Source organism: Notamacropus eugenii, chromosome 2 (assembly GCF_028372415.1).
Source record: "Notamacropus eugenii isolate mMacEug1 chromosome 2, mMacEug1.pri_v2, whole genome shotgun sequence".
NCBI classification, from domain to species: Eukaryota; Metazoa; Chordata; class Mammalia; order Diprotodontia; family Macropodidae; genus Notamacropus; species Notamacropus eugenii.
The window spans coordinates 111,302,426-111,327,828 of record NC_092873.1 but is presented as its reverse complement, the minus strand read 5'-3'; the positions used below and the strand labels follow the sequence as shown (position 1 = coordinate 111,327,828).

General features: G+C 37.8%; 1 protein-coding gene across 3 annotated transcripts in view; it reads left to right on the top strand.

Moving 5' to 3' along the window:
- Positions 1 to 25,403, top strand: part of ADGRF5 (adhesion G protein-coupled receptor F5) — a 151,498-nt gene that overhangs the window by 102,913 nt on the left and 23,182 nt on the right. For all 3 annotated transcript variants that reach the window (XM_072642374.1, XM_072642373.1, XM_072642375.1), the window contains exons 4-12: positions 4,296 to 4,466; positions 8,452 to 8,631; positions 8,845 to 8,951; positions 10,493 to 10,551; positions 11,601 to 11,743; positions 13,544 to 13,762; positions 16,046 to 16,249; positions 17,230 to 17,394; positions 21,182 to 21,391. In XM_072642374.1, the coding sequence (XP_072498475.1) occupies positions 4,296 to 4,466; positions 8,452 to 8,631; positions 8,845 to 8,951; positions 10,493 to 10,551; positions 11,601 to 11,743; positions 13,544 to 13,762; positions 16,046 to 16,249; positions 17,230 to 17,394; positions 21,182 to 21,391 (1,458 nt within the window). The remainder of the gene's footprint in view (positions 1 to 4,295; positions 4,467 to 8,451; positions 8,632 to 8,844; positions 8,952 to 10,492; positions 10,552 to 11,600; positions 11,744 to 13,543; positions 13,763 to 16,045; positions 16,250 to 17,229; positions 17,395 to 21,181; positions 21,392 to 25,403) is intronic.

Genomic DNA, 25,403 nt, shown 5'->3' with positions numbered 1-25,403 from the left:
TCTACCATGCTACCTCCAGATGTCACAGGTAACCCAGGTGGCTGAGGAGCTCCCTCAGTCAGACAGTTTCTTTGGGTCGGTTTCTTTGATCATGGCATGGGGTGGGACTGGACCCATGATTTTTTTGCCATGGAGAACTTCTTTTGGGGAAAATCCCTCTACCAATACAGACCTGCAAATGCCCTGCAATTTGTAGTTTTTGAGATTTGCTTGAGGCACTGAGAGGTAAAATTACCTGCCCAAGGTCACACAGCCAATGTACAGTAGAGACAGCTCTGAGTGAAAATTGAAGCACTTTTTTCCCACTTGGCTTTTCTTGCCTGACCTCTTTTTTTGCAATATAGCTAATATGGAAATATAGATATAATATTGCTTGCCTTCCCAACAAGTGGGAGAGGGGCTGGAAAGAGGAAAAATTTGTAACCCAACATTTTGAAAAATGAATGATGAAAAGAGAATGTGAGCTTCCTTGAAGAAAGAAGTTTTTTTTTTCCACTTTATTTCCCCAGTGCTTAGTGTGGTACTAAAATAACAGCTTTGAGCACATAGTAGGTGCTTTATAAAGATTTGTTGACTTGAAAAAATTTATGCTAGAGATAGGGTTTAGACCTAGGTTTTCCTGGCTCTGAGACTGACTTTCTATTCATTAACTAACACTGTTTCTCTTCCTTTAATCATATCAGTGAAGGCAATGATAGGACTGGGCTCTATCAAATTAAGAGATCAGTATTGAGAATTTCACTCTACTGAGAATAGTTTCCAGAAGGGAACATGAAAACATTGCTGTTTGGATGGGTAATCACCTGCTTTGGGACCAAAGAGAGAAAAGAAAAGAAAGAACTAACACTGATAAAGAATTATCTCAGTCCCTCTCCCCCACCCTCCTAAGTACTAGGACATCATCTACTGATGAAGTCAACATGTTTATGTTTCATTAGGTTATGGAGTGGAAGTTTAATTTATGCCTACTTTTACTGGATATGACTGGAAGCAATGGTCCTTGTCGGGACTGCCTGGCAAAATAGTTTTGTTTGCTTAATCCTTTGCAACAGAGAAGCCACACCACTTAATACAGTTTGGGGCCAACTTTCCAGAAATGTCCCTTCAAGATAAGTGGGGTACTGCAGGGATTCATGGGAAAGAAGAAGGGAATTCATTGTTTGCTTATGCCTTCTGGACCTAATGATAGATCCACCCTCTTTGGCACTGATGACACTTAGAATAGATCACATTCCAGAGAGGGCATCAAAGTCAGAAAAATTCATGGAACAGCAATACCTAAAAGGTTCCATATATGGTACAGAGGAAGATCTCTGACTCTGAAGTCTGAGAATCTGGACTCAAATCTCTGATTTGATCTTAGATGTGATGCTTTCTCCTTGTGTGACCTTGGGTAAGTCATTCACCTTGGTTGGATCTTGCTTTCCTCCACTGTAAAATGAGGAGGTTTGACTAGCTAGCTTCTGAATCTCCTTTCAGCTCTGGACCTATGGTCCCAAGTCTAGCCCTGGTTCTCTTGGGCAAGTCAGTAAGCCTCAGTTTCCTCATCTGTAAAATGAGAGACTTGAACTAAAAGATTTCTAAGGTTTCTTCTAGTTCTCAATCCTATGACCTTACAACATTGGCTTGGCTACCTTCACTCAGTAAAGCTGTCCTTGATCATAGAGCATTTATAAAAGAGTTAAGTGGGTAACATTTACTGAATAACTATTGGCAGCTTTGCTTCCTAGGGTCTAAAATTGACATATTAATGACCATGCACAGTCAGAAATCCAATCATTCCTAACTTAACTGAAAGTGTTCTTGCAAGAGCTAACTACAAATCAGGTATGGAAAAGTGAAAGGCAGTTCTCAAATGCTGATCAACCCCCAGAGAACTCACTAGCCAACATTTTTCAAACACCCAGGTCAAATAAAGGTAGAGAATCAAGAGGACACTCTTCCTTGTGGCATCAGTAGTAACAAGATTGAGGCAAATGGGGTAGCTAAGCGCCTCAGTGGATAGAGCCCTGGGCCGGGGGTCATTTCAAATTCTGCCTCAGACACTTCCTAAATCTTCAACCCTGCTCAAATCACCTAACTTCTGTTTACCTCAGTTTCCTCATCTGTTAAATGGGGATAATGATAGCACCTACTTTCCAGGGTTGCTGTGAGATAATGTTTGTAAAGGGCTTACTTAGCACAATAAATAAATGTTAGTTGTTATTATCACCAAGACTTTTCATTTTAGCACTAGGCTCTCCTGCCCTTATGAAAATGTTCTTCCCTTGCTTACCGGTGATCACTAGTATAATTCCAAAAACTGAGTTCTCTCTATTCCTATTAGATTGGTAAAGGGCATGAAGAGAGGGCATGTTTTGTCCCAGGTCACACAAGCAGGGCTGTTGAACCCATTTCCTTTGACTTCAGATCCTGTGTTCCAACGAATCATGGGTGCACTGTGAAGAAAAATCACTGTGCTATTTTTCAGATATAAATGCTTGAAAAATTATAAAACAGATGGTATATGCCACATATCTTGTCCTTCTTCCAAATGTCCCTAGCTTGAAAAGTAGTGTTTAAGAAGGTTGTTGTTCAGTCATTTCAGAGCCCAACTCTTCCTGTCTGACTTTTCTTGGTAAAGATACTAGAGTGGTTTGCAGTTTCCTTCTCCAACTCATTTCACAGATGAGGAAACTAAAGCAAACAAGGGAAAGTGACTTGCCCAGGGACACACAACCAGTAAGTGTCTGAGGTCAGATTTGAACTCATGAAAATCAGTCATCCTGACGTCAAACCCAGTGATCTAGCCACTGTACCACCTAGGAAGGATTTTTCTTAATGATGCCAGATAGGTATGACTTCAGATGACTGATAATACAACGCACTTCTTATTTCTTGACAGAGAAATAATGGGCTAGAAATGCACAAAGGATATATTTTCTCAGACATGACCATGAAGTTGATTTGCTTTGCTGGTAATTTATTACAAAGAAGGGATTCGGGTGGGGTGGGGATTAGTGGGTTATTATAGATGTGCCAAACAAAACAGCACCAATAAAAGTTTTTTTAGTGCACAAAAGAAAAGAGTATAAACCATGGTTTATATATATATGTATATATAATATACACATATATATAATACATATACAAATATATACAAATAGACACTTATCAAAGCACATAGGTGACAAGAAAGCTGGAGGGAATAGTTATAGTAATATGATTAATGTCAGAATCAGGAACCAAAAGAATCTTCAACTGGCTGAAAGAGAAGGATTCTGGGAAGTAATGGTCAAGAAAGAGTGAATCCAAGACATAAGGGACAGTCCATATAATTGCCTAGAGATAGAAACTTTTATGTTACATGTGAGGAACAGAGACCATTTTGTCTAGATTGTCAAGTGTGGTGGGGCAGCTAGATGGCGCAATGAATAAAACACTGGCCTGGGAGTCAGGAGGACCTGAGTTTAAATGTGATCTCAGATGCCTGACACTTACTAGCTGTATGACCTTTGGCAAGTCATTTAAACCCAATTGTTGTGCCTTCTCCACTCCAAAAGAAAAAGTGTGGGTAAGAAAATGATGTACAACAGTGCTAGAAAGTTAGGGGCAAAGTTGTAAAGGTTTTAAAAGCTACATAGATAAGTTTATATTTTATCTTAGAGGCAATAGGGAAGCATTGAATTTTATTGACTATGGATGTAACATGCTCAGACCTGGATTTAAGGAAAATCACTTTGGCAACTGGAGGGACTGATGGATTGATGTGGGGCGGGGTGGGGGGCGGGCTTTGGGTCATGGAGACCAATTAGGAAGTATTTGAAATGATCTAGATGAGCGTTGATAAAGACCCGAATTAAGATGCTAGCTGGATAAATGGAGAGAGGGGGTTGGATGTGAGAAATTCAGAAGCAGAAAAAGCAAGATTTGGTGATTAATATGTGGAAAAAGGAAAAGTGATGGGCATCTAGGTGGCACAGTGGATCCAGTACTCAGAAAGACTCATCTTCCTGAGTTCGGATCTTGCCTCAGACATGTACTAAGTGTGAGACCCTGGGCAAGTCAGTTAACCTTGTTTCCTTAGTTTTCTCATCTGTAAAATATGCTGGAGAAGGAAATGGCAAACCACTCCAGTATCTCTGCCTCCCCAAAATGGGGTTACAAAGAGTTGGATGTGACTGAAACAAGAGAACAAAAATACTTATTTATAGTTACTAACTCACTCCACTAACCTCCTTGCCCACTATAAATAATATTCCATCCATCATTCCTTCTCCCCCTCCTGATATATTTTTTTCTCATATTTTTTCCAGTGGCCACAAGCAGCCCTGAACCTGAAGAATATGATATTGATATTGAGATAAGTTTTGAAAATGTATCCCTCCTGGAACCTTTCAAGGCTTACTTAAAAAACCTCAGTTTTCCAATGCAAGTGATAGACGGCAATGTGAGCACTGACATTTTAAGCATGAAAGTTACAACAGGTAAGTACCAAGTCACTGTTGAATCCTTCAAGGGAATGTGTACATTAGGAGACTAATTCTCAAGAGCTCTTTTCAATGAGGAAAAAAAAATGACTTAATAAGCAATTTCCCCCAAGGACTGAGTAGAGACATGGGAAGCAAACTCAGGACTCAGGTCAATCAGCATGAAACATATCCTCAAATCGACTTTTAAAAACCTATGGGGGAGAGATTTGGGAATGCAAGGGACCATGTGGGGAAAGACCCTAAAACTCCATCCCTGGGCTATCAGTCCCTAGGAACAGAGAATTCAGGAAGCCATGAGACTGCTTCCTGGGATTCTACTTCAGAATAAGACTAAAAAAGAGGGTTAGACTAGAGATAAACTTAGCCAGGGTTCAGAGTCCAATAAAGAAAAGTAGCTTCTGATTTTTATTAACTTTTTAAAATACATTTTTAAAAAAATTAATAAAATGTTAAAAATAAAATTAAACTTTTATTAAATATTCTGGCTAAGTAAGATCCCTAGAGGTATTGTGCCTTAATGTATAGCTAGATCACCTTGAAATCAATAAGATGTGATTTCAAGTTTTGTCCTTCACATATAGAGGCTGTGTAACCCTGGAAAATCATTTCAGTTCTAGGAAATTCTCTTAGACTCCAAGTTTCAAAGCAGGTGTCAACCCACATGGGGAGAAAGTGTTTCTTATTAGGAATTCCCTCTGTCAATGAAATCACAAGATAACTGCTGTCAGGATCTACAAAATTCCAAAACCCTATTTCTACCCCTTCCCTAACCAAGTATAGTAGTGAGTTTAAAGTGGTTGTTTTTTAATTGTTTCAGTCATGTCTGACTCTTTGTGATCTCATTTGGGGTTTTCTTGGCAAAGATTCTGGAGTGGTTTGCCATTACCTTCTTCAGCTCATTTTACAGATGATGAAACTGAGGCAAACAAGGTTAAGTGATTTGCCTAGACTCTCATATCTAACAAGTATCTGAGGCCAGATTTGAACTCAAGAAGATGAGTCTTCCTGATTCCAGGCCTGACACTCTATGCACTGTGCCACCTGGCTGACCAAGAAAGTCTTCATATCCTTCAAATTGTACCTCTTAAGTTAATTTTTAGATCCTAGATGAAATCCTAAGGGAATAATTATTTTAACTCGGGGGAAGGAGTGATAGAAGAGTGAAAGGAAGATTATGGATGGTAGGGGTCTGTCCTAGGAAGGGAAGTCTGGGTAGGGCACTGTACTGTGAGGCACTGGTGACAACCACAGTGACACAAGGACACCTTGTTCCTCATTAAACACTGTCAAGCATCCCTGGCATAAAGTTCACTCTATTGGACAATGCGGGGATTTTCCAGGATCTTTTGCTGCTATTTCCTCATTTTGTAATTATTCTTTCTTTAGATCTGCTTAATATGCATACCTAGACAGTTTTCATTTCTCCATCCAATGGAAACTGCAGGCAAAGTTTTTTTTCTTTTCGGTATCTCTTCTTTCATTTATAACATTCATAGATGTAAAACTGGAAAGAATCTTAAAGACTCATATAGTCCTACTCTTTAATTTTACACATAAAGAAACTGAGGTGCAGGAAGGTTAAGTGACTTGCTCAAAAAACATTAGAAGCAATATTTTAACCCAGGTCCTCTGACTTCAGAATTAATGTACTTTTTCCCTTTTAAAATGTGATAATTATGAATTTGAATGTCATCAACACACATGAGTATTTCCATAAACAAAAAGAAATGTATATTTTTGAGGAGCTGCAGCTAGGTGGTGGTACTTAGAGCACCAGGCTTGCAGTCAGAAAGACTCCTCTTCCTAAGTTCAAATCTGGCCTCAGACACTTGTGTGGCCCTGAGCAAGTCATTTACCCTGTTTGCCTCAGTTTCCTCATCTGTAAAATGAGCTGGAGAAAAAAATGGCAACCCACTCTGCCAAGAAAACCCCAAAAGGGGTCATGAAGAGTCAGACATACTTGAACAATAAAGTATTTTTTTAAATGGTCATCAAATTTCACATGGTAATATCAACTTTTCCCTTCTTTTCTCTGTCCTCTTCTGAACACTCAGGGTACTTTCTACTGTTCTGAGTTAGTTCATTCATATACACATTCTTTTCATTACCTTAAAGCAGATACAAACAATGTGGAATAGGGCATTTTCATAGACATCTGGGGAATTCTCTTTCAGATTACCATTCTGAGAATTACTCCACTTACACAGAGAGAAAGAGGTAGTGTGGGTAATGGATGGCATACAGGGTCAGAGTACTTTAACCTCTATAAGCCTCAGGCAAGTCCCAAGTATGGATGGACCACATCAGAGATGGGTTCTGATGGTAGATATAGTTTCAAGATGTTGCCAAAGTTCTACATTCTTTGCATATACAGTAGATATCACTATGTTTCTGAACAAATTTTATCCAATTATATTTTTAAAAATTTATCTCTTTTGCTTTTTTATCACCTTATTTGCATGCATGTTCCTTTACTGACCCCTTCCTCAGAGATTCATCCCTTGTAATTCATCACATCTAATAAACACGTCAACCAAGTCTGACAGGATATACAGTGTCTGAACTTAGGGTCCCCCTATCGCTGCAAAAAAGAAAAGGAGTGGAATTTTCTCTTTTTTTCTTTGGAGCCAAACTTGAAGTTCTTAACTACATGGTTATCATTTTGGCTGTTTGTAACAATTTCTAACGATGGAATTTCACGGCAGAGGAGAGGCATTTTTGAATACAAGAAGAGGTACCTTCGAAATGCCCTTCATGTTATTTCAGGCAGGCATCCCTATTCAACCCACATATAAAGCCAACCCTGTTCACTTCCTTTCCAGAACAAAGAGCTGATTTCCCTGACTTTGCTTACTCAGTGATTGTGTAAAGCCTGAACACATCTTCTGCTCTTGAAAAAGGCTGCCACACAATGAGTGTCTAGTCAGAGCCTGGCTTTTCTTATTTCACAGAAAGTCTTGAGGAAATATATCAGCTAGGTACCTGGGAAAACTTCAACCAGCTTTTGTTTGCAAGACTCTTTCAGCACAGTGCAACCCTGTTCTGAGGAACTGGCCAAGGTTGACTTGAAATGTGCACAGCACAAACCTATTTACATTTACAGCCAGGAAGTCATTTATTATATTAATCAGAACAGGCAGCTGGTGGAAGGGGTCACAGCATGATCTTTTAGCGACCAGCACATAATGCTGTACCAGCGTGTGATGTTTGTGGCTATAGAAATTATAGTATTAAGACAAATTAGAAAAGTTCTGAGAAAGTCCAATTTAGATTTCCTACAACTCTAGAAAATTGTATATAATTAATCAATGAATCAACAAGCATATAGTCAGCATCTGCTATATGCCAAGCACTTTACCAGCTGCTGGCTAGGAAGAAAGGGAGGAAGGAAGGTAAGGGGGAGGAAGGAAATAAAAGAGAGAAAGTGGGAGAAAGGGGAAGAGAGAGAAAGAAAGGAAGGAAGGAAGGAAGAAGGGAAGAAAGAGAGAGAGAAAGAAAGAAAAAAGAAGAAAGAAGGAAGGAAAGGAGGAAATGAAAGAAAGACAGAAGGAAGGAAGGAAAAGAGAAAGGGATAAAGAGGAAGAGAGAAAGAAAGGAAGTGAGAAGGAAGAAAAGAAGAAAGGAAGGAAAGGGAGGAGTGAAAGAAAAGAGAGAAAGGGGGAAGGAAGAGGAAGAAGGAAAAAGATGAAAGGAAGGAAAGGAGGAAAGGAAGGAAGGAAAGAAGGAAGGAAAGAAAAGAGAAAGAGAGAGAGAAAGAAAGAAAGAAGAGAAGAAGAAAGGAAGGAAGGAAAGAAAGGAGAAAAGGAAGGAATGAAAGAAGAAAGGAAAGAAGGAAGGGAGGAAGGATGGAATTGAGTCCCTGCCCTCAGGGAGCTTACATTTCATAAGATATACATATTTGTACTTGTACTTGAAATGTCTGACCTACTGAAAGAAAAACCCCACCACTTTCTACCCTCTGTTTTTTGGCTGATACTAGTATGCAGGCCTCATGGAAATGAGACTTTTTGCTCTTGTGAAAGTGGATATAAGTGGCTCCCAGAAGTGTGCCTCAGTAACCTTACTTGTCAAAGCTCTCACAGCTCAGCCCCAGAAGACTGTAGCTGCCTCAAAGAAATGCCTACCAAGGGACCCTATTGTCAGCAAGTCATTCTGAAAGGTAAGCAACAACTCCACTTGTGCTTTTGCTATTTCTTTGTTTTGGTTAATGTCTAGCATTAGCCTCAGGAACTCTCTAGACTGCTTAGTATTCTCTGTTCTGGTACTGCAGACAATTCTCTTTAGATTTAAAAATGCCCACCACATCCCCCATCCTTGCTTTATTCATTTTTAATGTAACTTTTATTTTACTGTTTTTTCTCCATTTAACAAGATATTACACTAAGAATGTCAGTCAAACTCAAGATGGACTTTCAAGATGACCTCAAGAACTCCTCCTCTGCCCTGTATAGGTCATACAAAACGGATTTGGAAAGAGCGGTATGTGCCCATTTAGAGGAGTCTGTAAAGGAGCAAATTCTCTCTCTTGGTCTCAATTTCCAGTCTGAGTGAACATTATAAAGCAAATATTCAATGACTTTGCCTTAAGCTGGGGCTGCCCTCTCACCATGTGTTAAGGTTATTTTCAAATTCTCCTCAGGTAGAGATCAGGCTTAGGTATTGCTTTTAAAGACTGAGGCTCAGGAGGCAAGCTCCTTTTGACTGTGTAGCAGGAACATACAATATACAGGAATTTAAGATTGAACTGTCAGGCCATCCTAGAGGAGGAGGAGGCACAAATTCTCCCTCATCATAGGGAGAGCCATAGGAAAAGAGTGGAGCTACAAGTGGTAGGAAAACTGATGGAGACAGTAAAGTTGGTGGTCCTAATTTACTGCATTCAAGCTACATGCAGGTACAAAATGGCAGACTGTCCCAAAACACCAGCCTCTGACCCCAATGACTAATGCCATCCATTAGTAGAGCCAGAACCAGCAATTCTAAGTCCAATGCCCAAGGCAAGCACCACAGAAGGCACCCAAATTCACCTTTTTAGGACAATTTACTTAAGAATATGATGGAAACCTCAGAAAAGAGCTTGCCCTTTGAGATGAACTGGTCCCATGGCAAGTAAGGTCCTATGACACAGCCATCTCCTGTCCTGCTACTGCATGCAGAGAGAGAGAGACAGAGAGAGAGAGACAGAGAGAGAGAGAGAGAGAGAGAAATACTGGAGAGGTGCTGGAGAGATAGCCAGTGAGGAGGATGGAAGATGGAACACAGTTGGACAAGCACTTACCTGGGGATATAGCTGCCATCTAGTAGCTTGTTATCGCAACAGATACTACTACTAAATGCTAAGCAGTTGTTCCTGTCTGCTGAAGGAACATATGTGTTGTAAGGACCCTCTAAATTTTGATGCCCTAGGGCAAGGCTGTGATTGCCTCACCCTAATTACAGTTCTAGCCTTCCCATGTCCTGCAAATTGGATTCACAAAATCTTTTGGTCAGATCATCTCCATACATCATTGATCTTAATACTACATCATCCTAATCCATGTCTAGGAGCAGTGTCTTTGGGCATATTCACTTAAACCAAGTGAAGAGTTATTCCATTAATAGAACAAAAGACTTTTTCAGAGCCTGATGAATGGGCTCAGGCCTTCTAAAGCTTCTCTAGGAGGTAGAGCTGGCATTCAGAGAAAGAAAGTCTCTCTAGAGCCATGTGCAACATTGCAGAGACCTTGCAGGCTCCATCAGAATTTCAGACCTTCTCCTAATGAGATGCCAGGTAGCTGGAAACTCTAGACTAGAAGTTATTAAACCAGACTTTATAGATCTCATAACAGGGCTACCCTAACTAAAGGGAGGCATTCCTTTACTACTGACATTGAAAAATCAGAGATTACTCACATTAAGCTTTGAAATTTTGTGTGATTTCTCCAGTTTGAAGTTGCTATATTATAAGCGTCTCATTGTTGAAAAAAAAATGCAATCCAACTTCTCTTCTGAAATCTCTTCCAATTACTTTTATTTTTCAGTTCCAGAAAGGTTACAGTATTTTACCAGGCTTCAAATCAGTGGTGATCACAGGCTTCAGGTGAGCATATTATTTATTACCTTGTTAATGAGAAGAACATTAGACTTAGAAATAGTGCACCTGGGATTGAATCTTAGCTCCAAAATTGACTAAGTGTGTGTTTCTAGACAAGGCATTTAACTTCCCTGAACTTCAACCTCATCTGGAAAAATGGGGACAATAATCGAAAACCATGGTACAATGTAGAGCACACTGTATCTTTTATTAGGAAGCTTGCAGCTTGAATCTTGGCTCAGCTTCTCCCTGGCTCTGTAACCATGGGTGAGGACTTTTCTCATCTGGATCTCCATTTTCTTATTTGAAAAATAGATTAGATAGATAGATAGATAGATAGATAGATAGATAGATAGATAGATAGATAGGTAGATAGATGGATGGGTGAATAGACAGATGAATAGATAGATAGATAGATAGATAGATAGATAGATAGATAGATAGATAGATAGATAGATAGATAGATAGATACATACATACATACATACATACATAGATACATAGATAGATACATAGATACATAAATACATACATAGATAGATACATAGATGGATGGATGGATGAATAGATGGATGAATAGAGAGATGAATAGATAGGTAGATGGATGAATAGATACATAGATAGATAGATAGATAGATAGATAGATAGATAGATAGATAGATAGATAGATAGATAGATAGATAGATAGGTAGGTAGGTAGATAGGTAGACAGACATAAATAGATAGATGGTAGGTGGATAGATAGATAGATGATAGATAGATAGATAGATAGATAGATAGATAGATAGATAGATAGATAGATAGATAGATAGATAGATAGACAGACTTGACATGAGAAGAGCTGAGGCCTACACCCAAGTGGTCATTTATTATATGACTTTGGGCTATAAGACTGTAAGTTGACATTTGTTAAACAAGTATAATAATATTTCCATGACCTGACCCACAGACTTATGAAAGTCAGGTGGGATGATGTATATCAAATGCTTTGTTAACTCTGAAATTCGATGTCAATGTCAGCTATTATTATTTTTGTCATTTTGATACTTGTGCAGGCCTGGAAGTATTATTGTTAAGTACAATGTCCAGACGACAACACCAACTCCAACACAAATGACTGAAGCAAATGACAGAATCAAGTCACTGATCAATTCAACATATAGACTGGATCCCCCCTCCTTTGAAGCAACTCTTGATAGTAAGAACTTTAATTCTTTACATTTTCTTGTAAACAGAATACGATTCTGCCCCAAATACAAAACTGTATAAATCTAGGCCTAGAGAAGTTCCTTATACAGAGCTCTGAATTCCAAATCCAGCTCTTGATCTGTGATCCTTTGATCTTAAAAATGATTTAAACTAAATATGATTTCATGTAGAAACACCCTCCATACAAAAAACTTTCATTGATTTGAAATCCAAATCACCATTAAACTTAGATCTTTGGAACTCCATTCTGTGTTCTACTGCCCTGAGAAAGTCAAGTGCATGTTTTTTTTAATGCTAATATAAAGAATTTATTCACAAAAGCACACCCTGAAAGGAAGACCTATTCATTCCAATCTCCTGTGCTTTCCATATCAACAGCATTACATGATAAGAATTTATATTCAGAATTATGACCCTTCTTCTTATCACTATGAAGTCTTAATGTCATATTGAATCATTAAAAAAGAGATTAATTTATGTTCAGAAAAATATTTTATGTTAAACATATATTGATCATATCCTGATTCTCTTAAAATTGACAATCCATGTGTGATAAGTCAGTTATCCAGAGCACCTATTCTCTCAATTATTTCTGATAATGACTTTTTGCTAAAATCAGAATGGTAATGGCTATCGTTTGTTGACTATAACATGATACTAACAATAACTGTGAGTAATGTTCAAAGACAGCCTCATGCTTAAGTAACTAAGTGCCTAATTTTAAATGTATGTTTCAGTGCTCTATAAAAGAATATTTAATAATATTTAGAAAGCAGGTCATCTAGCTGTTTTAAGATATGTTAGAACTCATGGCCGCAAATGTGTCAGGTAAAAATGGGGGATGGTATTAAGAAGATAACAGTCCTTAAAGCTTTGAAGGACTTATGTGGAAAAGAGATTAGACTTCTTTTGAATGTCTCCAAAGGTAAAATGTTGAAATACATACATATGCATATATGTATATAATATATGTACATATATACTTACATAAAGATATCTATGTATATACAAATATATACATATATACATATACATACATATATAAACATATCTATGTCTATGTGTACATATCAATCTTGTAACAATTATAATTATCCAAAAATGGAATGGGCTACCTAGTTAAGTAGAAAGCTCTTCATTGCTGGAAGTACTTAAGGAGAGTTTGGTTGAAGTCCATCCAAGGGTATTATAGGAAGAGATTCCTACATTGGATAGGAAATTGACCTAAAATAATTCAACAGTCTATCCTAACATTCAATTATTTTTTAAAATTAATTTTAATGACTTTGTTTAGAGTTTCATCCTTGCAAGATGATGAATGATGAGTAGTTTAATGTAAAGTACTGGTCAGGATGAGAAAGACATCCATCACCTGGTCTATGCCTACCCTTTTCTTGTCTTCCACTGAATTCAGAATTCAGGAACAGAATGTAATTTTCTTTTGAAAAGAAAATTATGCAGTATAAAAGAGGAACAATAACTAGGAGGAAAAAACAAAATGAATCAATTAGTGACTTTTATTTTATCTAAGGACTACTTTGATGTATATATCTTACTACTAATTTTAACCATATGTATTATCATTTGCAGCTTCAATTACAGCAGATAAAATGAGGAATGTATATCAAATTTGTCTCATCTTTTACATTTGCAAAATGTCACAATATTGCTAGAGTGATCTTTTGGTAGTTATGGCAGCAGTGAAATCCCATGCATACAATAGATATCCATCCATTATCCTTGCTTTTCTTTGTGTTTTGATTATGACATCTTTCCTTTGAATTTTCAGATGAAACAAAGTTCTCCATTGTCCCAGAAATCATCTATGAAGGCGATAGAGTGACGCTAAAATGTGAAAATGAAGTTCAATCAACAAATGTAACCTGGCGCCATTTTGAAAGGGCCATAGATATTCAGAACAGCAGTGAATACTCCATTTACAATTATCTGAGTCATCAAGTTTCAGTATCAATCCTCACTATTCATAATATTTCTCTGATTGATGCTGGTATGTTCATTATCTTCTTGATCAGTAAGCTGATTGGGGTGGGAGTATGTGATAAAAACTGATAAAGAAGAAAAACTAAACTGGAATCTGTAGAAATCAAGCAAATAAGTTGGAGATCATAGACAGTCTTCATGGGTTAGGTTGTTTTGATTTGGTTAGTTGGTTGATGGTTTGTTTGTTTTTTGATAGAGCTATAAAGTTAACTCCCAGAAGTATTCCTTTCATTTCTTAATTTAAAATACAAAACAAAAAGCTTGTAGCAAATGATGTATGTTGCAATTCAATGAGCCCAAATGGTATTTGAGTGGCCATATAGTGACCAGAGCCAAGAATTATAAGTTAAGGTAGGGTCCTTAATCAATTTCGTGTTTCATGGACCCCTTTGGCAAGTGACACATCCAGGATGTGTCAGAGCTGGGACTGGAATCCAGGGCTTCCTGGCTTTGAGACTGACTTTCTGTGCCACTCTATCATGTAGCCTTTTGCCTGTGTCCTCTGGTAAAACTGCCACAGGATTTCTACCTGATATATCAGGGTCCTTCCTCATACTCTCCTGACATGGGACGGGGGCGGGCAAGGGAAGGGGTTTATCAGTGGATCACACAAGCTGTCAATAAACTCTCCCTCAGTCTTATTAAATGACTGGAATATTTTCCCACCCAATCCCCTTCCCTGACCCCAATTGTATAATTCCTTTCATGGTAATCTTTATTTCACTTCTCTGGTCTAACTCCTCATTTGTAATTAGGTACAGCTTAGACACATGGGTCTTGAATCTGCCATATAAATGTAAGACTTTCTATCCAAAGTTTATTATTTCTCCAGGGCTTTACAACTTGGCCCTCTTTGCCCCATTTATTAAACATTAATCCTTATTGCTTGCTTGATTTGCCTCCCTTCCCCTTCTCATCTCCCTACCTTTTCACTTTTGGCATGCTGTATCAGTAAACAACCCAACATACACGGGGGACCTGCTATCACAGATTCTTAGATCTGCATTCATAAAAGGAAAACAGCTTTCAAGGGATTAACAATCACTTGAATCAAGAACAGGTATCAGAGAAAATCAATATCAAAATTTCAAAGAAAATGCAGAAAAATCATAAGTTCACAGACATGCCTCCAAAATGTTTGACCATTATATACGTACACAGTTACCAGAGAGGGAAGCATCACCTTCCGGGTTTTGGCGGGGTCGGGATCTCCTTAGTGGCTTCCTAGAGTATCTCTGGCCAAATAAACACTTCCAATAAAACGTCACCCTCAGAGTATTTATACACTTTTTAGAGCCAGAGGACATAGCCCTCTGACCCAGTGCCTCAATAGAAAAACCAAAAGGTACTTGGAACCCTCCTACAAAACAACTCCCCTAATCAAGCTTCCCTCAATGGGCAGGCCCATCAGTGTGTGGGAAAGATCCTCCTTATTCACATTATTCAATCAGAGAATTCCCTTTGTACTGTCTTAGGAAGATTCTGAAGATCACCTGACAGGATAAGGTACCAGACGCTGAAGTCCTTGCTCTAGCTCAGCTGCCAAGCATTCAAACTATGCTTCAGAGAGGGCAACTCTGATGGGCTGGTCACGTTGTTTGAATGCAAAATATATGCTGGCCAAAAAGACTATTTTATGGAGAACTCACATGGGGCAGACAATCACATGGTGGTCAGAAGAAGAGATACAAGGACACTCTCAAGGTCTCTCTCAAGAATTTTGGATTTGACTGTGCAACATGGGAGACACTGGCACAGGACCACTGAGCATGGTGTGCCCACATCAGAAAGGGTACTGTGCTCTTTGAGCAAAGCAGAATTGAGACAGCACAAAGTAAACATAGGATGCCCAAATTTGGGATATCCACCCCAAATATTCACACGAACTATCTGTGTCCTACCTGTGGTAGAGCATTCCAAGCTTGTATTGGTCTGATCAGCCACAGCCAGACACACTGAAATTTTACTTTATCATGGTGATGTCATTTTGGTCCTCTTTGAGTGCGAAGGACAACAACGATTCAATCAGAGGCACTTTCAGTAAAACGAAAACAGCAAAAGATTCTATTTTACTTGCTATTACACATGCAAAGGACCCAAATTTTCCTTCTGTGCCATCCAAAATTTTCCCCAAACTGATTCTTTCATTTTCTTTTTTAAAGATACCCAAAGGTTTAGAATTATTTTAATATTTAAGTTTTCATCTAACCTGACTAATGACTACAGTTACTTTAAAGGCTTGTATTCACATAATAATAGCCAATAAGATAATGTTTTGGGTTTTTTTCAGGCGAATATGTTTGTACTCTAACGTACGACATTTTTGATTATGAGGGGCGGAAAAAAATCAATGTGATTTCCACAGAAATTGAAGCAACAGAAGACCTGAAGGTGATGTGTGACAACAATCCCGTATCTTTGAGTTGTTGCACTGGAAAAGATTTTAATTTGAGTAATATTGAATGGAATCAGGAAGGACTGATCAGCATTCCAGGTAAGTAGTAAACTTCATTATTTTACGTGACATGACCAGGGTAACTGTCAAATAACTTGACTTGCTCTTCTAGGAGACTACAAACAATTCAGATGCATATAGTATTTCAAAGTTTACAAAAGCACATGGTTTCCACCCAATAACCCTGGGATGTATAAAGTTCAAATGCTATTAACTCCATTTTACAGATGGGAAAACTGAAGGATTAAAAGGCTGAATGATTTAGACAACCACAATTCAAAAACTGGTTTCCTGACTCCACATTCTTGTTCTGCTGCTGAATTCTTATATGTTATAGGCAAGTAGCACAGTGGATAGAGTACCAGACCTGGAATCAAGAAGACTTGAGTTTAAATCTAGCATCAAATGTTCAGCAGCTGAGTATTTAAACTCTGTTTGCCTTAATTTCCTTATCTGTAAAAGGGGATAATAATAATATCTACCTCTTAAGGTTATTGGGGGGAGGTAGGTGGTTCAGTGAATAGAATTCTAATCCTGGAGTCAAGAAGACTTATCTTCCTGAGTTCAAATTTAGTCTTCAACACTTAGTGGCTATGTAACCATGGGCAAGTCATTTAACCCTGTTTGCCTCAGTTTCCTCATCTGTAAAATGAACTGAAAAAGGAAATGGCAAACCACTCCATATCTCTGCCAAGAAAAGCCCAAATGGAGTCACAAAGAGTTGGACACAATTGAAATGACTGAACATCTATAGTAATTGTGAGGGTCAAATGAGGTAATATTTGTTAAAAAATAAAAAACACTTGGCACAGGGCCTGGCATTTATTCTCTTACTATTCTAGTCATTTCTTTAAGGGTATAAGTTACAGAGATGGTGCTGACCAGCCTTGGTAGAGGAAATTTCCTCCTCTGGGAGTTCCTTATACCAATGAAACTGACAGGAGTAGTCCCCATCCCCTATTCAAACTAAACCAACGAGGCCATTGTTAGTAACAAGTCATGCAATTATTTCTTTGCAGGAATCAGCGCCACAGATTCCAGGTGCAGTAAACATACCATTAAGGCTGATGGAACTCAGTGTCTAAGTGGATCAGCTGGAACAGAAGTATTTTACATATGCAATTTCCACAGTGGCTATGGAGCCAATAGCAGCAGGAAAATAAAAGTCACATTTACATCTGTGGGTAAGAATTTGTGCTTTGGGATAATGGGAATTTCAATGTTAGACTCTCTGTGCCAATTGTAATGACTGTGGTTTGGGCCAATAGTCAAGTGTATCCTTCCTAATGTCATTAATTCCATTAAAAAAAAAAAGATATCCCACAATGTCAGGTAAAAAATGTTCAAGGGGAGAGTTTTTTCTCTAAGAAAGAAGACAAGGAAATCAAGTCACAGCTTCAGGAGCAGGAAGAGAAAGTCAGGGCTACCTGAATGGTGAGCCTGATGATGTGACAGTGGAGTTCACAAATTTACAACCAGTCTTTGGTTCTGACATAGACAGTGGAAAGAACAATCAGTTTGGTGTCAGATTGGATTTGAATTTCTTTTTTTAAATTTTTTATTCATTTTGAACTTAAATGCAACCCCCCCAAATTCCCATGTATATTGCACAACACAAAAAAGATTCAATATGAAACCATGAATCTCCATTTCACAATTTATTTTTTGAATTATTAAAATTAATTAAATTAGTTAATTAAAATTATCTTTTTTGAAAAAATGTGTAATCAATATTGCACATTATTTTCAAAGCTACCCTGCCTTTCTGTGCTCCCTTCTGCTTTTTATTTTCTGCTGTACATTATTTTTCTCCTTCCTTCTCCACCCCACACTAGAGAAGGCCACCCTTAGACACAGATACGTGTGTGTATACATATATATGTAAAATCATACTATACATACTTCTATTTATCAGTTCTTTCTCTGGAGGTGGATAGTGTCTTCCTTCATGGATCATTAGTAATTGATTTGAGTATTTGTAATACTCAATTGCTGTTACTGTATCCAAAGTTCTCTTAATACTACTCATTTCACTTCAGGTTTGAAATTCAGTTCTGTTGCCTAACTACTTTTAGAAGATAACCTTGGACAAGTTGCTTCCTTTCCCAGGGCCTTAGTTTCCTCTTTTGTAAATGAGGGGATTGGACTAGATGATCTTTACATTCACTTCCAGCTGTAAATCTATGATCCTACATTAATGGCATTCTTGCAAAACAATATTGGTCAAAGCAACATTTTGTGGGGTGTTCCTATACTAGGGTATGTTGTTAGGTAGATATGAAGTATGCATTTCTACAACTAATTAAGACAAGGCCCCATCCAAGGGGAAAAAGGGTAAATTGGGAAAAATCCTATTATGGAACTGGTAGGACTGGAGGTAAGGGTGGGCTGCGTTCCCTTGGCTCTGAAAGAATCTGCTGAGCTAAAAAAGCTTTTATTTGAAGACCAGATTATCTATGTACAGAGAAGCCTCCAATATTTTTATAAAAGTAAAATCTGATTAAAATAAAAACAAGGAGAGTGGAATGAAAGAAGACAGTAAGAGTGTGTGGCTGCCAATAGACAAAGAACCTAGAGCCTATCTACATTACCTTGATTAATTAAACATCTTTCAACAAACATTTTTCCCTAGTAGGGACTTGTTTATTCTCATAACCTCTAGGCCTGTCTTCTGAAAAAATAATTTTATTGATAGCTTTTATTTTTATATAACCTGCATTGCCTTGATCAAGCAATCATCTATCAACAAATATGTTCTCCCAGTAGCACTATTTATTCTCACAGTCTTTAGGTCTATCTTTTTACAAAATAATTTTTGTTGATAGCTTCCATTTTTATAATTCCTACATCTTCCCCTACATCCCTTCTTTTACCCCATCTTAGAAAGTTATATTTTAAGAATGTTTTTTTAAAAGAAAAAATTTCCATAATACAAACAAATGTATCAAAACAATTCTGACATTATATGTAGTATTCCATAGTCACAGAACAGAATGTGTGTGTGTGTGTGTGTGTGTGTGTGTGGGTGTGGGTGTGTGTGTGTGTGTGCAGGCATGCATGTGTTGGAAGACAGGGAGGGTAATTTTTTCTTCTTTGAAGCAAGATCATTAAAATTTCACAGCATTTTCAAAGAGCATTTCTTAAAGCCTACTATGCGCCAGGCACCGTGCTTCGTGCAGGGAATGCAAACAGTCATGAAGCAAGTCAGGGCTCTCAAAAGAGCTTTCCTTGAGGGGGAGTGAAGGGGGTTTGGGCAGGGAAGGGAGACAATATAGGAAGAGATCGGGCCCAGGGTGGAGGGAGGGTCTGGGAAGGGGGGATCAGGAAAGGCTTCCTTTTGAGGATAGTATAAAAATGTGTCAGAAAATGAGGAGGTTTGACTATATGGCTTCTGAAGCCTCTTTCACCTCTAAATTGGTATTGTTGTTTAGACATTTTTTAATCTTGTCTGGCTCTCTGTGACCCTATTTAAGGTTTTATTGGTATAGATACTTGCATGATTTGCCATTTCACTCTCCATTATTTTACAGATGAGGAAACTGAGGCAAACAGCAGTCAGTGACTTACGCAGGGTCACACAGCTAATAAATGTATGAGACTGGATTTGAGCTCAGGAAGATGAGTCTTCCTGACTCAAGGCCTGGTGCTACATCCACTGAGTCACCTGGCTTCCCTGAATGGATGATCCTCCCTAAATTCAGAGTCCCTGCATCAGAGGTTTTTCTGAAATCACTCACTTCATCATTTCTACAGCACAATTGTATTCCATTACATCCATATATCATAACTTGTTCAGCCATTCCTCAATTGATGGGGATCCCCTGAGCTTTCAATTCTTTGCCACCAAAGTTTTCTTCTCTTTCTATATTATAAGGAATGACTCTCTGGGAGGGAGCATAGGTTGCAATATGAGTAGAAACCTAGATGAAAGGAGAGGCTAGGTGCCTTGGTTGGATAGAGCACCAGCCCTGGAGTCAGGAGGATCTGAATTCAAATTCATCCTCAGACACTTGATACTTACTACCTATGTGATGCTCAACAAGTCACTTAACCCTGATTGCCTCATACACACACACACACACACACACACACACACACACACACACACACACACAACCAAACAAATCTAGGTGAAGTAAAAATAAAAAATAGCAAAAAAAAATTTTTTTTAAAACAAATTAAAACCCAGTCTAGCTAAAAATATAAAAGTAAACTAATTCCTCACAAAACCATAAGGGCTTCTTGTTATATGGAATAAATTGAAAGGAGGATACTTAGAATTACATAGCAAATCTTAATCCTTGATGAAGTATCCTACTTCACTTGGGAACAGCTATAATCATTAGGGTATTAAGCCTTATATGGAACTGAAATCTTCAAATATACTTTCCCTGCCCAATCATAATGCTCACTCACTGACTCTAATTCTGGGACCAAACAGGTCACCTCTCTTCCATATGATAGCTCTTTAAATATTTTAATACCATGATCATCTCTCCTCTACCACTTAACCTCACCCCCCAACTTTCTCTTCTCCAATCTAAACACCTCCAATTCTTTTAGCTCAACCTAAGAGTTAAGAATTCCCTCATCAACTTGGTCTCCCTCTTCTCTGCTCTAACATATCCATGTTAGGATGCTAGGAAGGAGCGGGTTAGCAGCATGGCTTGGGTTAGATGTCAACACCTGAGAATTTTCAGCCTTTTGTCGCTACTGATTATCAGGATATAATTCTAAGCCACAAGAGGAAGTGAACAAGTTCCGAGGGGATGTGGCGGAAATGTGTGGCTCAAAGCACCATCAGCAACAGGCTAGAAACTAATCAAACAACGGAACACTGAAAACACCATCTTGTCCAGACCAAGGACAGGATGGTCCATTGTATCCATAGTTATCGTAAGAGGTTCTCCTTCTGGACACTACCAAAAAAGACTAATCTTTTTGGCATTGTTTGTGTTTTGCTTTTTTCAGCCAATCTGACAGTAACTCCAGACCTGATTGCTATTTCTGAAGGTCAGAATTTCTCCATAAAATGCATCAGCGATGTGAGTAGCTATGACTCAGTATTCTGGAATACATCAGCTGGAACCAAAATTAACCCAAAGTTTTATGCCACCAAGAGATATCCTGATAGAGCCGAATCGGTACTTACTGTAGAGACTGCAACAAGAGAATGGAATGGTGAGTGCGATTATAAAGTGCTTAACAAAGAGCCTGGCACATAGTGAGTACTATGTGAATGTTAAGTATATTTTTATTATATCATTTTGTGGAAGGTTTTTTAAAAATTTGTTTTACTTTTATTGATATCTTTTTTATTTATACCATACAGAGAGCTATCCCATATAATGAAAAAAATATATAGAAAATAAAGGAAAAACACAATTCAGCAAAACTTATTAACACCAAGTCCAACATTATATGAAATATTTTATACCCATAGTTCCTCATTTCTACAAATCAAGGAGAAGGGAACAAGCATTTACTAAGTGCCTACTACGTTCCAGGTGACTTTCAAATATTATCCTATTTGATTCTCACAGCCTTCAGAGGTAGGTGCTGTCACAATCCCCATTTTTCAGTTGAGGAAACTGAGGCAAACAAAGGTGACTTACCCAAGGTCACGTAACTAGTAAGTATCTAAAGCCAGATTTGAACTGATGTCTTCCTTACTCCGGGTGCAACATTCTGTCCACTTTACCACCTAGCTCCTTAACAAATGGAAGGAGGTTCATTCTTATATCTCTTCTTCATGGCCAAGCTTGTTCATTCTAATTACCCAGTCTTCAGTTTTCTCGTTCTTTCCATTTACGTTACGGTAGTTGTATATACTGCATTATAGGTTCCGCTTTACTTTGCATCAGTTCTTATGTCTTCCCTTTCCTCTGCATACTCTTCATTTTTATGGAGCACTGATATTACGTTATGTTCATGCACTACACATTTTGTTTAATCATTCCCCGATTCAGGTGAATATACTTCATTTCTATTTTTTAAGTTACTATAAAAAGTACTGTTATTAATATTCATAACAAACAATTCTTTGTACTTCTACTATTAGGATACCAGTGAGATATTTATATGTGTATATATATAATATATATTATATAAATATAATACATAAAATAATATATATTATATAAATATGTAGAAATATTTGAGTATGTATATATACATATAACTTTTTATGTGAATAGAGCATTTGGTGTTTTAACTCCTCTGTAGTAAAGAAATTGGTTAAAGGGTTCATGTCCTTCAGACTGTACTGAACTGTTGGGCTAGAAATAAGAAGCAATAACTTTATTACATATTTAAGAGGAATTGCAAGTTGTACGTAATAGATTTGCAGTTTCATGCACAACCACATTTTTATTACACTATGCTATTTAAATGTTCATTTTATTACATAAATTACAAATACATAAATTAGTTAAAAATAAAATAAAGTCCAAAAACAAGAATGCTGTAATTAGTCCACATTTCACTCCCATAGATAGATCATATCGAGGGATATTTTAGTCCTTAAGTATAAAAGGACACTATGGATCAGAGCCACAAGTGATGATGCTGATGCCTGGGGTGAGCATCACAGTCTTGCAAAAGGCAAGTAATACTAAAACACTCTCAAATCAACTTTTAACAAGGTAGGTGGACACCTATAGGAAAGACCTATGGACACAAGGCCCTTCAGGGAGACAGAACCCCAGAACACCCTTGGAGAGGGAAAATAATCCATTTGGACCAGAGAAGAGCACACCTAGGATATGTTCTCCTCTGATTGTTCCAAGGTCAGCTTAGACAAAATTACTGCCCAGGTATTTCTTTGATGTCTTCTCCCATTTCCTGCCACTTCTGTGTCCTGATTGTCAGGTGTCAAGTGCCCTCTGGCTGCCTAAAATAATCTACCACAACCGTTCTGGGCCTCACAGAACAGCTCTGGATAACTTCTTCAAGAACAGGAACTGAGAATGAACTTTTCATTTGGGTAGCACTGGTAATGGTGACGGGATCAATGGTATAAGTGAGGATAGGATTTAGAAAGGATGATCTCACCCAGACTCATTCATAGCCAAAAATCATCTTTCCAAATTAAAGTTGGGAGAAAGAGGTGATTTTTGGAAAAAAGATTCAGAAGGAATGACACATTCAAAAACCTCCTTTCACTTCAATATATCATGTCGATATAATAACTGATATTTATATGCTATTTATAAATGTTCAAAAAGCTTAACATACATTAACTTGTTTGAGCCCACAGTGACCTATAAAGTTAATACAGCAAGTATAATTATTTTCATTTTACTGATAAGGGAACTGAAGCTCAGGGGAATTAAGGGATTTGCTCAAAGTCATAAATTTCATAAGCAGTAGAGACCAGGATTTGAACTCAGGTCATCCTGCCTCCATGCTTAGAGCTCTATCACCTACATTCAGTTACTGCTCATGAAGAAGTAATTGAAGCAAACTTGCAATCACGTTCCCTGAGCTCTCACCATGATTCCGCTGCTTGGTGTGTGATGCTTGTTTGACTAGTTCCCTCATTTGTAAGCTAAAGGAATTAACAAGGAACTCAGTTCTTCTAGCTGGGTCATCCTATGGAGTACTTGGTTGAGTAGAAGCTTACCACCCCACCCCAAAATAAAACATGGTGTGTATTGCTCCCCATTGCAAATTATGCCTGGTACTTTGGTGGGAGGAGGAAAGACAGGAAATCTCCAGAGAAGAGTTTCATACCTCCTGCCTGTAGATTGTGGAAGACAGTCAAGCCATCATTAGGTAAAAGTTATTTGGGCTATAATGTCTACACTGCAAATTCTTTGAACTCACTATAGAAAGATACTTTAAAAAAGAGTGCAGGAAAGTAAAAAATTAACTGGATTTTGTACTCAGGTAAAAGAAGATGTGGGTTCCAGGGCTGATTCTTTAAGCTGTGACCCTGAACAAATCTTAGCCTCAGTTTCTTTATTTATAAAATGGGGCAATAAGCAAACTCTCATGGTTGTTATGAGATAACCACTTTACAAACCATAAAGCGTTATAGTAATGTGAGCAGTAATTATTTTTATTATCTCATTCTGCCCATCTTTCCAGTGATGTTCAGTCATTTCAATTGTGTCCAATCTTCCTGAGGTTTTCTTGGCAAAGATACTGGAGTGGTTTCCCATTCGCTTTTCCAGCTCATTTTACTGATGAGGCAAACTGGGTTAAGAGATTTGCCCAGGGTCACACAGGAAGTATGTGAGGTCAGATTTGAACTCAGTCTTCCTGACTTCAGGTCTGGCTCTCTAGCCACTGCGCTACCTTGCTGCCCTATAACACCTAACTTTCTCAATGAGGTTCAGATGAAAACAGTCCAGCAATATCCTGCTATTATTCATATATATGTTCAACAGACTATTGCACAGGTGGATAACTGCTTTTTGTAGTTGAAAAAATATTAGAATGTAAACTCATCCTCTGAAGATCCTCTGAAAAAATCCCTGGTCCCAGTCTATTTGCATATAGAACAATAGGGATGGAATGTATTTCATCAAGTTCCTACAGAATTTCATTCCTCTTAGTCAAGTCTAGGTGCATTGAAAGGTCTGTGTGTTCTATGTTCTATTTAGTTTGAAAAGTGTGAGTATTTGGGATGGGGCCATTTATTAAAATATTGTACTTTAGTTTTTTAATTAATTTTTTCAGTTGAATGTGATTTTTCTAATTTTAGTACATAAGCCAACATTTGTGTAACTAGAGCAGAAACTGTGGATGATTCATATTTCCAATTAGGATTATTTTTTACCAGCTTGTCATGATATTAGAGTCAGAATTAGGATGATTTTTATTATTATTAGAGACAGAATGCTGAACTTGGAGTCAGGAGATACCTGAGTTCAAATCTCATCTCTGACTTTCTAGCTATATGGACATGGGACAGTCATTTAACCTCTCTGAGCCTCAGTTTCCACATATGTAAAATAGTAATAATAAGACCTGTAAGTACTTACTTTACACTGTTGCTTCAGGGTTCAAATGAGGAAGTGCATGATGTCTCAAAAGACTTGGTGAAGTTTTAAGCTATGGAAGTTTTAATTAAAATTTTAAGTTATGAAAGCTTTAAGGAACATCATATATAAGTAAAGTTATTTATAAACTTTAACTTGTTCAGTAAATGTCAACTGTCATATGATCATTATAGTACAATTATTCC